The sequence below is a fragment of the Acinonyx jubatus genome, chromosome B4 (assembly GCF_027475565.1).
Source record: "Acinonyx jubatus isolate Ajub_Pintada_27869175 chromosome B4, VMU_Ajub_asm_v1.0, whole genome shotgun sequence".
Taxonomy (NCBI): domain Eukaryota; kingdom Metazoa; phylum Chordata; class Mammalia; order Carnivora; family Felidae; genus Acinonyx; species Acinonyx jubatus.
The window spans coordinates 25,136,716-25,154,402 of NC_069387.1; the positions used below are offsets into that span (position 1 = coordinate 25,136,716).

General features: G+C 36.6%; 1 protein-coding gene across 4 annotated transcripts in view; it reads right to left on the reverse strand.

Moving 5' to 3' along the window:
* ODAD2 (outer dynein arm docking complex subunit 2) overlaps window positions 1–17,687 on the reverse strand; it is a 176,457-nt gene that overhangs the window by 72,582 nt on the left and 86,188 nt on the right. For all 4 annotated transcript variants that reach the window (XM_027073694.2, XM_027073696.2, XM_053225438.1 and 1 more), the window contains one exon: window positions 8,383–8,497. In XM_027073694.2, the coding sequence (XP_026929495.2) occupies window positions 8,383–8,497 (115 nt within the window). The remainder of the gene's footprint in view (window positions 1–8,382; window positions 8,498–17,687) is intronic.

The window sequence follows — 17,687 nt, forward strand, 5'->3', positions numbered from 1 at the left end:
TATTGTAAATAGGGGTGCATGTATCCCTTTGAATTAATGTTTTTGTATTTTGAGGGTAAATACCTAGTAATCTCATTTCTGGATTTTAAGGTTGTTCTATTTTTAATTTTTTGAGGAACATTCATAAAGTTTTCCACAATGGCTGTACCAGTTTGCATTCCCACCCACAGTGCAAAAGGGTTCTTTTTTCTCCACATCCTCACCAGCAACTGCTGTTTCCTGTTTTTGATTTTAGTCATTCTGACAGGTATGTGGTGGTATCTGTTTATAGTTTTGATTTTCATTTCCCTGATGATGAGTGATGTTGAGCATCTTTTCGTGTGTCTGTTGGCCATTTGTATGTCTTAGAGAAATGTCCATATCTTCTGCCCATTTTTTAAATGGATTGTTTGGTTTTTGGGTATTGAGTTATACCAATTCTTTATATATTTTAGATACTAAACCTTTATCAGAGATGCCATTTGCAAATATCTTCTCCCATTTCATAGGTTGCCTTTAAGTTTTATTGATTGTTTCCTTCCTGTGCAGAAACTTTTTATTCTGATGTAGTCCCAATAGTTTATTTTTGCTTTTATTTCCCTTGCCTCAGGAGATATATCTAGAAAAATGTTGCTACAGCCAATGTCAGAGAGATTACTGCCTGTGCTCTCTTCAAGAATTTTTATGATTTCCTGTCTCACATTTGGTTCTTTATTCCATTTTGAATTTATATTTGTGTACGGTGAAAGTAAGTGGTCCAGTTTTCATTCTTTTGCTTGTGGCTGTCCAGTTTTCCCAACGCGATTCATTGAAGAGACTGTCTTTTTCCCATTGGATATTCATTCCTCCCTTATCAAAGATTAATTGACCTTGTGTCCATGGGTTTATTTTTGGGTTTTCTGTTCTATTCCATTGATCTATGTGTCTATTTTAGTGCTAGTACCATAGTGTTTTAATTACTACCACTTTGTAATATAGCTTGAAATCTGGAATTGTGATACCTCTAGTTTTATTTTCTTTTTCAAGATTGCTTTGGCTGTTCAAGGTCTTTTGTGGTTCCATACAAATTTTAGGATTGTTTGTTCTAGCTCTGTGAAAAATGTGGTTGGTATTTTGATAGGGATTGCATTAAATGTGTAGACTGCTTTGGATACTATAGACATTTTAACAATATTTGTTCTTCCAACCCATAAGCATAGAATGTCTTTCCATTTCTTTGCATCATCTTGAATTTCTTTCATTAGCGTATTATAGTTTTCAGAGTACAGGTCTTTCACCTCTTTGGTTAAGTTTATTCCTAAATATTTTATTATGTTGTAAATGGGATTGTTTTCTTAATTTCACTTTCTGCTGCTTCATCATTAGTGCATAGGAATGCAACAGATTTCTGTACACAGATTTTGTATTCTGCGACCTTACTGAATTCATTTATCGGTTACAGTAATTTTTTGGTGGAGTCTTTAGAGTTTTCTATACAGTAACATGTCATCTGCAAGTAGTGAGGGTTTTACTTCTCCCTTACATACTTGGATGCCTTTTATTCCTTATGTTGTCTACTTGCTGTGGCTAGGACTTCCAGTACTATGTTGAATAAAAGTGGTGAGGAGTGCACATCCTTGTCTTGTTCTGGACCTTAGTGGAAAAGTGCTCAGTGTTTCACCTTTGAGTATGATGTTGGCTGTGGGTTTTTCATATAAGGCCTTTATAATGTTGAGACCTGTTCCCTTTAGACCTACTTTGCAGAGGGTTTGTATCATGAATGGATATTGTACTTTGTTGAATGCAAAAAAAGCATCTATTGAAATGATAATATGGTTTTTTCTTTTCTCTTATTCATGTGACATATCATGTTTTTTTTTTGCAAATATTAAACCATGCTTGCATCTCAAGAAAAAAATCCTACTTGATTGTGGTGAATGGTTTTTAAAAATACATTGTTGGATTCAGTTTGCTAATATTTTATTGTGGATTTTGACATCTATATTCATAAGAGATATTGGCCTGTTGTTCTCTTTTTTTGTGGTGTCTTTTTTTGTGGGGCTATACTTTTTAACTATTTAATGGAAACTATGGATTAAGCCCTGGGAAACTATGCTCAGGTTTCTACCAGTGGATCAGAGGTAACTTTATTTTCTCTCTCTATGTGAAAAGACCATTTTAGAAAAGCTCTAACATTTTTTTTGTTCACTAACCTCATTCTCCTTTAATACTGGAAATTTAATTGCATAAATAAATTTTGATATGGCCATACAACAAAATACTACACAGCCAAGAATTAGACAGGGGTATGAAAAGACATATATAGAGAACAAGAGAGATATTTGCAATCCATTGTTGAGGAAAAAACCCAACCTAACACTAGGTGATGGTTATCCCTGAGTACTGAAATTACAGGTAGTATTTTTCCTTTGCTTTTGTTTTTAATGAAAAAAACATTTTTTTTAAATTGTGGGAAAAAACTCATAAAGCTCCTTGTTTTTATTTACTTTCTATATTTTACATAGTAAGCATGTAACCATAGGTAATCATGTAAATCTTGAGGTTTATAGCTCTTTGCAGGGGTTGCCTTAAAAAAAACAACCCTCCATTATTTGCATATCTCAGACTTGGGCTATCCAAAACAACAGCCACTAGCTACATGTGGCTATTTCAATTTAAGTTAATTAAGGTTAATTTAAATGATTTAGCGAAGTTAAATCTTAATATAATTGAAAACTCAGTTTCTCAGTCATACTAGTCACATTTCAAGTGCTCAATTACTACAGGCGGCTAATGCTTACCATATTTGAAGAGTACATTTTGATCATCATAGAAAGTTCTATTAGACAGAGTGGTCTTCAACCATGGTTTGATTGGTATATGTATAAATTATGAGATGCTATTTTTTTCGGTATTATAAACGTGCTTTCTTCCTTTTGCCTTTCTGAGCACATGGCCTCTTTCATACTCTACCCCTGAGGTATCCTTCTACCTTGGGAAGATGAATTTTGTTTTGTAAAGATGCAAGGAAAGAGACCCATGTAATATTCATTCACTTTCTGATCCTAGAAAATAGGATTTTTCAAAAAGAAAAAAGGCTTGCAAATCAGGCTATTTTCTTGAGGAAAGATGTTCTAAATTTCCTTCTTTCTCATTTCAAGGGCCAAAACCAGTATACTACACCAACAGTCTTCAAAATTTTTGCTCACAAATCCAAATACATTTTTGAAAACATATGTATCCTCCTCATCTATTTCAAATTGATATCTAAAAATGTTCATCATAACTTTAATCATAGAAGATATGTTGTTTTACATATATGCCATCAAAATTTTGACTCTGAATATTTAGTTAATTTACTTTATGGATATGTCTTCTGTATTACCTAATCAGAAAACCAGTCTTCATTGTTGAAATAATCAGCCAAATTTTACTTATTGTCAATTAGGAAAAGTCTGACTTCATTTTTTTAAAATTCACATAAGGGTATTAATTCAGATTCTTTTGATATTTTTCTCACTTCTGAATTCAGTGATGATGCTTTATAAGATTAAGGAATAGTGAGAGCTTTCCTTCCTTCCTTGCTTCATGCCTCCCTCCCTTCCCTTCCCTTCCCTTTCTTTCCTTCACTTCCCTCTTCCTTCCCTTCCCTTCTCCTTCCCTTCCCTCTCCTCCTTCTTCCCTTCCATATCTGCTACACACACACCCTCTCCCTCCCTCTCATACCTTTCCTATACTAATCATTCCTTTAGGTGTCTTCTAAACTTCATACTGTCTCCTTCTCTTAACAGCTAAACTTCTAGAAAGAACTATTAATTATCTTTACATCTATTTCTCCCCTTATTTCTTACCTCACTGCCATTTGACTTAAATTCTCTGTTCTCAATTAAAATGTCTATGAACAATGATCACTTATTTTTTCATAGTTTTTCATACTTGTTTTGGTTTTCAAAGATAAATAACCTCCTAGGGGCAAATGATATTATTGAACATGCTCCCCCCTTTCTTGAATTTGTTTCCTTTTTTGGCTTTCTTGTCACCCTCTCTTTTTTTTTTTAATGTTTATTCATTAAACATTAAACAGGGACAGAGCACAGAGCACAAGCAGGGGTAGGGCGGAGAGAAAGGGGGACACAGAATCGGAAGCAGGCTCCAGGCTCTGAGCTGTCAGCACAGAGCCCGACGAGGGGCTCGAACTCACGAACCGCGAGATCATGACCTGAGCCAAAGTCGGACACTCAACCGACTGAGCCACCCAGGCGCCCCAACCCTCTCTTGATTATTACCTATCACTCCTTAGTCTTCTTCTATGACTCCTCTTCATCATTACCCTTCTTCCCTTATTCCACACCCTCTGCCTGTCCTCTACCCTTCAGACTTCAGCTACCTCTGGTAGGTTGATGATTCTCACATATCCATCCATCTCTGGTCCTGAGTTTTCTCCAGACACCCAGATTCATATACTCAAGTGACTGGCTATGTCTATCTAGATGAAAACAAATCTGCCATCTTTTCCTCAAATCATGTTCTCATGTTTTTAAAGTTACTAGTTCTTAGTTGACAAAGTTAAAATATAAAAACAAACAAAAAACCCCTCAAACTCTCTCTTGATCTCCTTCTCGCAGCCAACATCCAATCATACACCAATTTCTGATTCTACTTCACAATTATTTCTTATATTGACTCTTTCTGTTTGCCCACATTGGCACTGTGTTAGGTCAGATTCTAACTGCTTTCACCTGAACCACTGCAATAGCCTAATTAGTCACCCACTCATATTTTCTAATTAACCAATATGCTCACATCACTTCCTTGTTTAAAATTCTTCAAATGTTCATGTTACCTAAATGATAATGCATACAGAAGAGTGTAGTTATTGGTAAGAGTAGTGAACCAATTGGGGCGCCTGGGTGGCTCAGTTGGTTAAGTGTCTGACTTTGGCTCAGGTCATGATCTCACAGGTTGTGAGTTTGAGCTCCACGTCGGGCTCTGTGCTGAAGGCTCAGAGCCTGGAGCCTGCTTTGGATTCTGTGTCTCCCTCTCTCTCTCTGCCTCTCCCCCACTTGTACTCTGTCTGTCTTTCTCTCTCAAAAATAAACATTAAAAAAAAAAAGAGTAGTGAACAAGCAGAGATCGTGCGTCTGTTTTCTATCAGGAGTGATAAGATGGGGGCCAAGGTGTCCTCTTCTTAAGAAAAATTCAAAGACACTAAGGTAGTAGCAGTAGAGAATGTGCAGAGGGCAGGTAAGATTCAACAGAGGTGAACAAGTAGGAACTCTTTACGGAGGCTTGGATCCAGTCTAGGCCCTGGGGCCAAGGGCTGAAAGACAAACATGTTGGGTTGTGTCTGACTATGGTTCAGTTTAGGTTGCTAGCACAGGAGACCAGTCAGATATTCAGGACAGATATCCTGGACAGGGGGGTGCCTGGGTGGCTCAGTTGGTTGAGCATCTAACTCTTGGCTTCAAGCCTTGCATCGGGCTCCACACTGACAGTGCAGAGTCGGTTTGGGATACTCTCCCTTTCTCACTGCCTCTCCCCTGCTCTCACTTTTTCTTAAAAAAAAAATCCTAGGCAGGAATAATAAAAATTAAAATATTAAAATGTCTCTTACACAATGTCTTTGTCTTTTTACAGCTAGCGATAGATAAATAGGCAGATTTGGAGTTAAAAATCCACAAGAATAAAGGACACAATTTACACATAATAATAGCACTATGTTCATTTTGTATCTATATAGACACAATGGCATCTCATCGATGAAACAAAATTAAACTGTATATTTAAATAAGATTTTATTTTTGATGATGATTGAGAATGAACCGGTATCTATAACATCCTTCTCCAGGAAAAATAAAGACCTTTATTATGTGTTTACCTATTACTTTACACTATGTAACATGTTTTTGGAATCATCTGGTAGTTTAAATTCAGATTGTTACTGTGATTATACTGTCTGCTTTTATTTTACTTTATGTCATTTCTTTATTTTAAAGAAATTCTTTTTTAAAAATTTTATAAAATTTGAAAGCCATATTATCAACACAAATTTATATTTAACTCAATTCCAGTGAGTTATTTGCTTATTATTGTTTCTATAACTAATGTTATTCTCCTTCTTAGAGTCTTTTGTTTTGCTGGAAGATATTCTACAGTTTTTTATTTTTATTTTTTCAGAGAAGGTTTATGGAGAATAAGCTTCCTGAGTCTTGACATTTCTAAAAGAAAAATGTCTTTATTCTGTTCTTACTCCACACTCACCTGAATGCTAGTTTTTATAGGATATAGAATTCCAGGATAAAAATACCTTCCTCTAAAGACAGTAGAGGATTTGTTCCATTTTCTTTTACAATTTATTGTGAACAATTTTGAGTCTAATACTGGTGTGATCCTTATTCTTATATAATTTTTTCCTTTCCTCTAATTTCTGGAAACACCATATTTGAATTTGTGTCTAGGTATAGATAGTTCTCTTTGTATTTTCTGCTTGGCACTAAGTGCATCTTCTCAAACTGAAGACTAGAATCTTTCTTCAACTCCTCGATTTACAGATGCTTCCCTTTTTTTTATGATGATTTTTTCTAGCCTTTCACTGCTCTCTTTCCTTTCATGTATTTTCTTGTGCTATTTTCTTCTTACTTTTACTTTACATTATTATTTAGTAGACTTAAACTTGCAGATAACTACTCAGTCACACCTAATATTTGTCTCTTCTATTAAATTTATTGTTTTCTCAAATGTTTTTAATTTCCAAAAGCCTTTGTTAATCTATAAATGTATTTTTTTTTTTAATAACAGCCTTTTTAGGTATAGTATTTATTCCCCTTGGGTCATTCTGAGGATCTAAATTTTTTGCTCATTCTGAGGATATAAATTTTTAAAATTTCATGTTATAGTCTGTTCCTTACATTATCTCTGTTTCCTCTGAAGTTAACTCTGCTTTTTAGTACTGGCTTGTCTTAAGTACCATTAGTCTTCCTTAAATATTTGGTGATCCTTAGTTGTTCATATTTATAAGTGAAGGACTGGGCTGATTAGCTCAGGTAACTGATAAGGATATCCTTCAAAGACAGGTAGTGGTATTTCCTCAGTAGGTTCTTCCTTGCTCCTTAAACAGTATTTAAATTCTGCGTTTAAAATTTTTCTTTGGACCTTACAGAATAGGAATTACATTGTGTATCTACTTCTGAAAGTTGGGGTTTTTTTGTGCAATATGTTTATGAGGTGTGCTGATATTGATGAATCCATTACTGAAATACATTCCTTTTCTACTGCTGCTCTGTATGATACAGTATGACCATAGTATCATCCTGTTGTCCATTTTCCTGTAGGTTGACACTTGAGGTGTTCTTATTTTTATGTCCTTGCTATAAAAAAAATAGTTCTATTGACCAGTTTGTAACAGGTCTCCTTCTATTATTAGTACACACCACAATTCACTTTTTACAAAAGATTATTGCTAGTCACAAATATTTAGGATGATATTCAGAGTCACATTAGATTTATTACAGGAATAAAATCCTTTAGATAAAAATGTTCAACAGAAAAAAACATCTCTAGCAACCAGGAACTGAAAAGGCAATCTCCAAATCTATAGAAAAAAATTTAAGATAATAGAAATAGGCTGAAAAGGGATCTTTAAAGAAAATAATAAAATTTACAAATGAAGAGCTAAAAGACTTCAGAAACTTTCAGTCTTTTTTTTTTTTTTTTTTGTCTTGTAAAAATTTTATTTTTGGGCTTTATATCCAGTATTTACTGACAGCTAAGAAAAGTGGAATTCATGAAATTATTTGACTTTTTCAAGGTAACAAAGAACTTAGTGATCTTTCACTGTCATATTTCAGGCTATATAAATAAGATAGAAGCAATTTTATGCTTCTTAAAGTAGCAGGTAAACACAGGCAATTTTCTTATCACCCAAGAGATAAGAACAGTCAACTTTTCTTCCCCTTGATTTTACCTGGGGTACCTTTTTCTTTTTCTTTGTTAACGTTTATTTATTTTTGAGAGAGAGACAGAGTGGGGGAGGAGCAGAGAGAGAGGGAGACACAGAATTTGAAGCAGCTCCAAGCTCTGAGTGGTCAGCACAGCGCCCGATGCGGGGCTCGAACCCACAAGCTGTGAGATCATGACCTGAGCTGAAGTCGGACACTTACCTGAGCCACCCAGTGCCCCTGGGGTACCTGTTTCAATTGCACCAGCCAGGCAGAAGTTGGTAAGCACTGCCACCTAAGCCTAGTTTGATTTGGCATTTAAAAACTAACCAGGAAAAGGCATTGCTCATATGCCACAAACATTCAGCACTTTTCTACCAGATAAGTTGGACCAAAATTAAGTTAAAAGTAACTAGTGACCTGTGATGACATTATTCAATACAGTATTAGATATTTTAGAATGGGCTGATTTGCAGTCTGTTCTTACCTTAGTGTTTTGGATGCAGGGACAGAGGGCCCATGCTGCACTGGCCTTCACTTCCGGGTGAGGATTCTTCAGGAGGGACCACAACAAACGAACTCCATCTAAGCGATCAATTATCCTATTTGTGAAGCCAAAAACAGAAGCATAAATTTTAATTAATATCTGAAAATGAAAACTTAAATGGCCTTTCTATCCACACAACTCTACTTTTCTCCTTTTAACATTTTGCTTAGATTTTTTCCCCCAAAAGTTTAACAATAGCAGGAATATAACATGCTGCTGAACTGTCAGTGTGGATTTCGGTTTTAAATTCATGACACAGAAAGCAAGCTCCGTGATAATTATGATTCACATAAACTCAAAATCAAGCCATGTAATTTTTTAATTAGCAGTACACAGACTGTTACCTAAATGTCAAAATACTGGTTTCTTTCATATAGTAACATCTATATACTTTCCAAAACAAATATTTATGCCTCAAAACTGTGAAGTTACCTTTTTTATTTGGTCTATGTTTAATTGACTTACCTTACCGTATGACATATTTTAAACTCCTCCAGTCCTAATCTAGCATTAGGAATTAAAATCATTACACCACAGTGCACCCTTTGTTAGGCACGGATAACACGTAACTTGTTTTCCATGTGGTTCCTTCCCAGCAAGACTAACATTGCAGACTGTGTTATAATTACTTAAACACACTGTAATCAAAATATCTTCATGACTAGCTGAAAAATGAATTATCATCAGAGTCATCTCTACACCATCTGTCTTCTGTTTATATATCAATCAGTCCAGGGAGCATAACCTTGCATTAAGGTCCATTGAGTACTTGCAGTTGAGAAGGTGGCCAAACAAAACTTAATATCCTCGACAAACATGGCTTTGTTCGGAAAGATACGTTAAACTCAACGCAGATGAAAAAAGATAAAAAAAACATCAAAACTCCTTTGATTTTTAATCTCAAGTTGAGTTAAACACATGTAGTATTTAGCCCCAGACAGAATAAATACTACCAGCTTAGAATGCCATTCAAATTCTTTTTTGAAAGTTGACATAAAGACAACTACATTTCTTGATTATCTGAGATGAGTTTGCCAGGGGGAAAAATGTATCATTCCAAAGGTCCAAGTATGAGATCAGTTTTGCATAACCTTATAAAATAATTGTTAATGCAAGTAGCTTATAGTAAGACATAAATTGTCTCCTTAGAGAATGACTTGTAGTAAGAAAAATGCACATTGAGAAAGTATTTTAACACAAAGTTTAACTTCAGCTTTCTAAACCTAAAGCTTTCTGTCAATAGCTGTCAGTTTTCTGCTGACGGAAAAAGTTTGATTTCTCAACTGATGGAAAATGTAAAGAGACTGAGCACTTCACAATGAAAGATTTACTTTACAAAGTTAAACAATCTTACTGCTTTACATATACCACTGAAAGCATAATTGTTGCTGATCCTTGGGTCTCTGTATTTATTCACATGCAATTTCTCAATGAACGATAGGTCTGTCCTGCCCTCTTGTAAATGTAGCAGTAAAACTTGCATTAGTAATATTTAACTGTACAGTGCTGGACATAACTTGACATACAGCACAAGTCATTTGCATGACACACCTTTCCAGGGTTTTTTTTTAATGTTTATTTATTTTTGAGAGAGAGCTCATGGAGCAGGGGACGGGCAGAGATGGAGGGAGACAGAGGGTCCGAAGCAGGCTCTGTACTGACAGTGACAGCACAGAGCCTGATGTGCGGCTTGAACTCACTGTGAGATCATGACCTGAGTCGAAGTCGGATGCCCAACTGACTGAGCACCCCATGCATCCCCAGGTTTTCTTAAAGGAGGGATTCAGTGTGGGCCCCCCCAGGCAAAATTTCATAATTAACTATTAAAATTCACTATTAATTGTAAAGCTAGATCTATTGTCCCCAACCATTACCTGAAGCCTTAGGCAACTCAGTGGCTGCGTAGTTGTAAGGGCTGAGGATTGTGACTCCATTAACTGATGCCTTAAAAGACTCAGCACAGCACAGAATAATAACCTTAGATGAGGAAAACATGATTGAATCACATTTGTAAATATAGGAGCTAACAAAGTCAGGGGGTAGCAAACTTCAGGGTTTAACTTTGTCCTTTCCATTTTCCTTATTCTCTGTTTCAAGTTATTTACTGATGACTTTTACTTCACGATAACCCAAGTATCTGCCCCTTACGTCCCTGCTCCTCCTGCCAACACCCTAATTCTGGTCTTTACCACCTCACATCAGGATGGCTATTGTAGTTGCACCCTTGATTTGGGGGCTTCAATTTCTCTCAGGTCCATCCAGCCTATAAATTCCTCTGACATTAATCTTCCTAAGGGAGCTTCTGGAGCTTCTGTAATAGCTCCTGGAGAGCAGGGCCCCAGGGATATTCATTCTGTCCATCACACCACCTAGCATATTCAATAAATGTGTGTATTCCCAGGAGAAACTTTGCAATGGTTTCCTATTGCCCGTATGGTAGTAAAATCTTGATTCCTCACCAAAACCAATAAGATACCTAGGAATAAACCTAACTAAAGAGGTGAAAGGCCTATACTCTGAAAACTATAGAACACTTATGAAAGAAACTGAAGAGGACACAAAAAAATGAACAAGCATTCCATGTTCATGGACTGGAAGAACATAGTCAAAATGTGCATACTACCCAAAGCAATCTACACATTTAATGCAATCCCTATCAAAATACCACCAGCATCTTTCACAGAGCTAGAACAAACAATCCTAAAATTTGTATAGAACCACAAAAGACCCTGAATTGCCAAAGCAGCCCTGAAAAAGAAAAACAAAACTGGAGGCATCAGGATTCCAGACTTCAAGCTATATTACAAAGCTATACTCATCAGACAGTATGGTACTGGAACAAAAACAGACACATAGATCAATAGAACAGAATAGAGAACCCAGAAATGGACCCACAACTATGTGGTCAACTAATCTTTTTTTTTCTTTTAATTTTTTTTTAACGTTTTATTTTTGAGACAGAGAGAGACAGAGCATGAATGGGGGAGGGTCAGAGAAAGAGGGAGACACAGAATCTGAAACAGGCTCCAGGCTCTGAGCTGTCAGCACAGAGCCCGACACAGGGCTCAAACCCACGGACCACGAGATCATGACCTGAGCTGAAGTCGGACGTTTAACCGACTGAGCCACCCAGGCGCCCCTGTGGTCAACTAATCTTGACAAAGCAGGAAAGAATATCCAATGCAAAAAAGACAGTCTCTTCAACAAATGGTGCTAGGAAAACTAGATGGAGACAAGCAGAAGACTGAAACTGGACCACTCTTATATCATATACAAAAAAAATTCAAAATGGATGAAAGACCTAAATGTGATACAGGAAGCCATCAAAATCCTAGAGGAGAATGCAGGCAGCAACATCTCTGACCTTGGCCACAGTAATTCTTACTAGACATGTGACCAAAGGCAAGGGAAACAAAAGCAAACATGAACTATTGGGACCTCAAGATAAAAAGCTTCTGCACAGCAAAGTAAACAATCAACAAAAGTAAAAGATAGCCTACCAAGGGAAAATATATTTGCAAGGTGACATATGTGATGAAGGGTTGGTATCCAAACTCTCTAAAGAACTGATCAAACTCAACACCCAAAAAGCAAATAGCCCAGTTAAGAAATAGGCTGAAGACATGAACAGACACTTTTTCAGATAAGATATCCAGATGGCCAAAAGACACATGAAAAGATGCTCAACATCACTCATTATCAGGAAAAAAACCAAATCAAAACCATGATGGATACCACCTGTTAGGATGGCTAAAATTAACAACACAAGAAACAACATTTGTTGGCAAGGATGTGGAGAGAGGGGAATCCTCTTGCACTGCTGGTGGGAATGCAAACTGATACAGCCACTCTGGAGAAGAGTATGGAGGTTCCTCAAGAAACTAAAAATAGAACTGCCCTATGATCCAGAAATTGCACTACTAGGTATTTAACCAAAGAATACAGAAATATAGATTTGAAGGGGTACATGCACCCCAATGTTTATAGCAGCATTATCTACAATAGCCAAACTATGTAGAGAGCCCAAATGTTCATCAACTGATGAAAGGATAAAGAAGATGTACCCCCCCCACACACACACTGGAATATTATTCAGCCATCAAAAAGAATATCTTACTATTTGTAATGACGTGGATGGAACTAAAATGTATTATGCTAAGCGAAGTAAGTAAATCAGAGAAAGACAAATACCCTATGATCTCACTAATATTTGGAATTTAAGAAATAAAACAGATGAACATATGGGGGGAAGGGGAGAGGAGAGAGGGAAACAAACCACAAGAAACTCTTAATGATAGAGAAAAAACAGGGTTGGTGAGGGGAGGTGGGTGGCAGATGGGCTAAATGGGTGATGGGTACTAAGGAGGGCACTTGTTGTGATGAGCACTGAGTGTTTATATAAGTAATGAATCACTGAATTCTATACCTGAAACCAGTATTGCACTGTATGTTAACTAAATAAAATTTAAATTAAAAAAACGCCTGACTCCTGAATTCAGTCTTTAACATTTCCAATGAGCTGATTTATTCCTCCCAATTCCCTATATTCAGGCATTTGCTCATAAACTCTTGGGCCATCTACTAAACACTAAGTGCTCAGCATACAGAAATAACAGATACAGTTAATTCTCATTACATGGGGTATTTATGTTCTATAAAGTCACTAAAAACGGGAGATTAGTAAATACTGAACCACTGGTCTTGGGGGAAACACAAAATTTTCTTCCTGACAGCGTTTGGTCAGAACATATTTATCAACAGATCAATCTATAACCATGTTTTATGTGTGTGTCTATGTAAAGCACCTTATTTAATATATACTGTTGATTCATTAACACTGGACCCACCTATGGCCAGAAGCACTGCAGTTTATCCTGAGCAATTCCTACCTAACACATATTTTGTCTGTAAGGCACATCACAACCTTCTTGCACTTGGGAACATCAGACTGGATAGCTCTTCAGCACTCTGCTTAGGGGCCATTTGAAACAGCAAAATAACCGACTCAAAACACAGAAGTGTGAAAATGTGGCACTATACAGGCTGTAAAAAAGGACACTTGTTTATAGTATGAAAGCTGAAACAAGAAGGCAGAGCTTGGCTTTGTTCAGCATCAGCTGGACAGCTGCATGAGGTGACTCAGATTTTTCCCTGCTCTGCACATGCAAAAGGGCTGTTAAGTATTGCTTTGGGTGTTACAAATCAATTTCAGCAGGGATATGAACTCACAAATACAGCATCTGCAAATTTTGAGGATTGTAACTGTCCTTCAGGAAAGTACGGTCTAATGAGAGAGATAAAGAAACCATTATAATCAATTATAATAAATGCTACAATACATGTGTGCATGGGGTTCCATATGAACACAAAGGGGAGACAATAGTTTACTCACAGGCTACAGAAATGTTCTCAGCTATAAGCCTTTCCCTTTGCCATCCCCATCTTTTGCTGTAATAACCCATCTTCTAAGGTCTATAACAAAACCTCTCCCACAAATGCTCTGGCTTCTCCCTCCTTAAGCCTCTTTTGAGTTTTGCTCTCCCCCTTTCTGGTATTCATGACACAGTGCTTTGCCTTGTAGTGATGTGTCTATACTTCCCTCCCCATTACTATAATTATTGTGTAATTTCCTTGACAGCAGGAATCATGCACTATGCTTCAGGCATACTTAGCACAGCCAGTGAAATATTGGTCAAATGGACCTGAAACAAGACAGTCTATGTGCAACGAATCAAAAATCTCTCCCAACACAAATACATTCATTTTTAACCTCATTCTTGCAAAGTACCTGTCCAAGTTCTAAATCTAACCTCCAGAGTAAGTTTTCATTTGAAATTGACTTCAGTTGAAAGTACATTTTCATAGAATTTCTTTATAACTTTATTGTTTTTTTGCATATACAATGGTGGTCTTATAGGTAGCATTAATTTACACCACTGTCCATTGTGATGGGTCTATATCCTTTTGTATAGTTTTTAAATCTCATTAGCATCTTGCTCTGATTCATTTCTAGTAGTATGTAAACTCTTCCCATTTTTGTTACCAATTGAATTTTACATTAATTCTTTGACATTATAAACACAAAACTGACTTGTGTTTTCAAAATCTTCAACTTCACGGGGTGTCTGGCTGGCTCAGTTGGGAGAGCACCCAGCTCTTGATCTCAGGGTCTTGAGTTCAAGCCTCATGTTGGGTATAGAGCTCACTTAAGTAAATAAATAACTATCTCTAAAAAAAAAATAATGATTTAAAAAAAAAAAACCAAAATCTTCAACTTCATCATAGAAGTCAAACCGTGTGGCTGGCAGAAAAACAGTTCTAGAAAGATGAAAGATGAATATATATTCATATTCTGGCTATTAAATCCAAACAAGCCAAAAATGATGTAGCTGCTTGTTATTTTGCTGTTGTTGTTGTTGTTATCATAACATTTGCTAAGACTGTTAAGAAGTCTGGCTGGCTTGCCCGCCCATTGAGGACACATATATGAACAAAAGTGAAGAGTCTGTGCCCACATGGTAGGCAATGCCAAGGTTGTAGAGTTTCTTTCTGACAATGCCAATGAAACTAGTTTGAAACCATAATTTTTCATGATTTCTAAAAATTTCACAATTTTCACTGAAAATTACACTGATAAATACTAATACATGACAACGACTTCTGCTAAATGTGGTTAGCCTAAGGAGAACACGATATTCTTATACCACATGAAAGGATGCAACTGAAATCCATAGGTTTTGAAACCAACTTGGCAATAATAAAAATGGAAACATGAAAAGGATGACAGAATTAAATAACCCTGTGAAAAGCTGTAATTAGAAAAGAACTGTACTCTTCTCTACAGATTCTCAGCGTTTTTATATCTCTATTATTTGAAAAATTCTATGTGAGATCAAATTTGAAGAAAAGTAGTGAATGTGACAGCCCCAGGAAAGGGTATGTCCCAGAATTTCTTGGCCCTGGTAATACAGGATGATAGTCTACCCTTTTATAGTTGTGTAAACAATATGATCAGAAAAGTTTTAGAAACATCTTCTTAGAAAAAAAAATAATTCTTACAGTAAATATCAAGAGAGTGCCTGCAGGTGCCTGGCAATTTTTGAGGCATGGGGGAATTTTCCACCTTGAAAGCCAACAAATCCCTGCTCTATGGAGCTAATATTCTTTTGGGAAAACACATACAATAGAAAAGAAATAATCTGCATATTGTGTGAAATGTTGAAAAGTGACTGGAGAAAAATGAAACAGACAGGTGTGGTGGGATGGAAGTGGAGGGTGCAAGGAGAGTGTCCATGTGATAGTGACATGTGGCAGCAACCCTGCGGTGGTGAGGGAAGCTGGGATGGGGCTATGGGAAGGGTATTCTGGTACCTGGTGCAGTCCCTGGCTTGGAGAACTAGTCATTTTCAGTAAACATTAAATGAATGTTACTCAGTCATCATTACATTAATCAGATATTAGTGTTGGATCCTAGAGAACATCTACTTCAACACTTGTACTACACAATGAAAAAACAGAAGTAGAGTGCCTAACCAACTCAGTAAATGTTGGTTGTATAAACAAGTAAGACATAATTTATCTTTTCTTTCTTCTCTGTAAAAAAATGCACATGATCTAGATGACTTCATTAAAAACAGCTGAGGAGGGGCGCCGGGGTGGCTCAGTCGGTTAAGCGTCCGACTTCGGCTCGGGTCATGATCTCATGGTCTGTGAGTTCGAGCCCCGCGTCGGGCTCTGTGCTGACTGCTCAGAGCCTGGAGCCTGTTTCGGATTCTGTGTCTCCCTCTCTCTGACCCTCCCCCGTTCATGCTCTGTCTCTCTCTGTCTCAAAAATAAATAAACGTTAAAAAAAATTTAAAAACAGCTGAGGTATGGTTTGCTCAAAACAGCAAAATGGACCAACGCAAATGTTAGTATTTATGGTCACCACAATGACAAGACACCTATTCCCCTCACTACCCCTTCTGTTTTATAATCCACCTTTTAAACTCAGTATATGTAATGGAACCTCTAAGTCAATGAATATGGATTTATATTAATCATTTTTAATGACTAGATAGTATTGATGCACCGTAATATATTTAACTGTCCTTTACTAATTGAAGTAAGGTTCTTTCTGGTTTTGCATAATAATGGAATAGAAGTAACATTGCAAAGGCCATCCCTGCATCCTTTTGCAATGCACTGCTTATCAGCTAAGAACAAAAATACTGAGAAATGGAACTGCTCAGTAAAGATTCTATATATTTTAATTTTTTAAAAATTTTTTTAACGTTTATTCATTTTTGAGACAGAGAGAGAGACACAGCATGAATCGGGGAAGGTCAGAGAGAGAGAGGGAGACACAGAATTGGAAACAGGCTCCAGGCTCTGAGCTGTCAGCACAGAGCCCGACGCGGGGCTCGAACTCACGGACCGCGAGATCATGACCTGAGCTGAAGTCGGACGCCCAACCGACTGAGCCACCCAGGCGCCCCTATATATTTTAATTTTTAATACATAAAAGACTGTTCTCCATAAAAGTTATGTCAATTTGATTCCACATCTACAGATCATAAGAATACCAGTCACCAGCATTAGCTACTATCTTGATTTTGCCATTAACTGCAAAATATCAAACATACTTAGAGTTTTAATGGTAAAATAAATACCAACAACACAACTTTCAAAACCTAACATGTTTGTGTCATCTATCAATATAAATGTGTGTTCATTTTTATAAACCATTTGCAAATAAGAGATATCACATCGACTCACAACTAAAATTTTCAAATTTTCATCTTTTAAAACAAAGTGCAATCTTTTACACTATCATTGTACCACTGTTGCATTTGAGAAAGTTAAAATTAGCTCCCTAATATAACCAAATATCCAGTTCAGATTCAAATATTTCTAAATGCTCTGAAAACCTCCTTTAGAGCTTTATAAACAAAACCTAGTTTCAAACAAGGATCATGCACTGTATTTCTGATATGTCTAAAAGTCTCTTTTATTCTAGAACACCTTTATGGCACTGACTCTTTAAAGAGATCAAGTCTCACAATGTGTTTGTCTTCCTCAAGGTGTCATTAAATTTCTCCTCTCTTCTGGTGTTTTCTACCAACAGGAAACTAGAACTAAAATCTGAGTTTGATTCAAATTACATATTTTTGGCAGAATACATCATGGGTGATACCATGTACCTCACACTGCACAACACACTGAGAGGCTCATAATGCCAGGTGTTCCACTCTTAGTGATGCCAA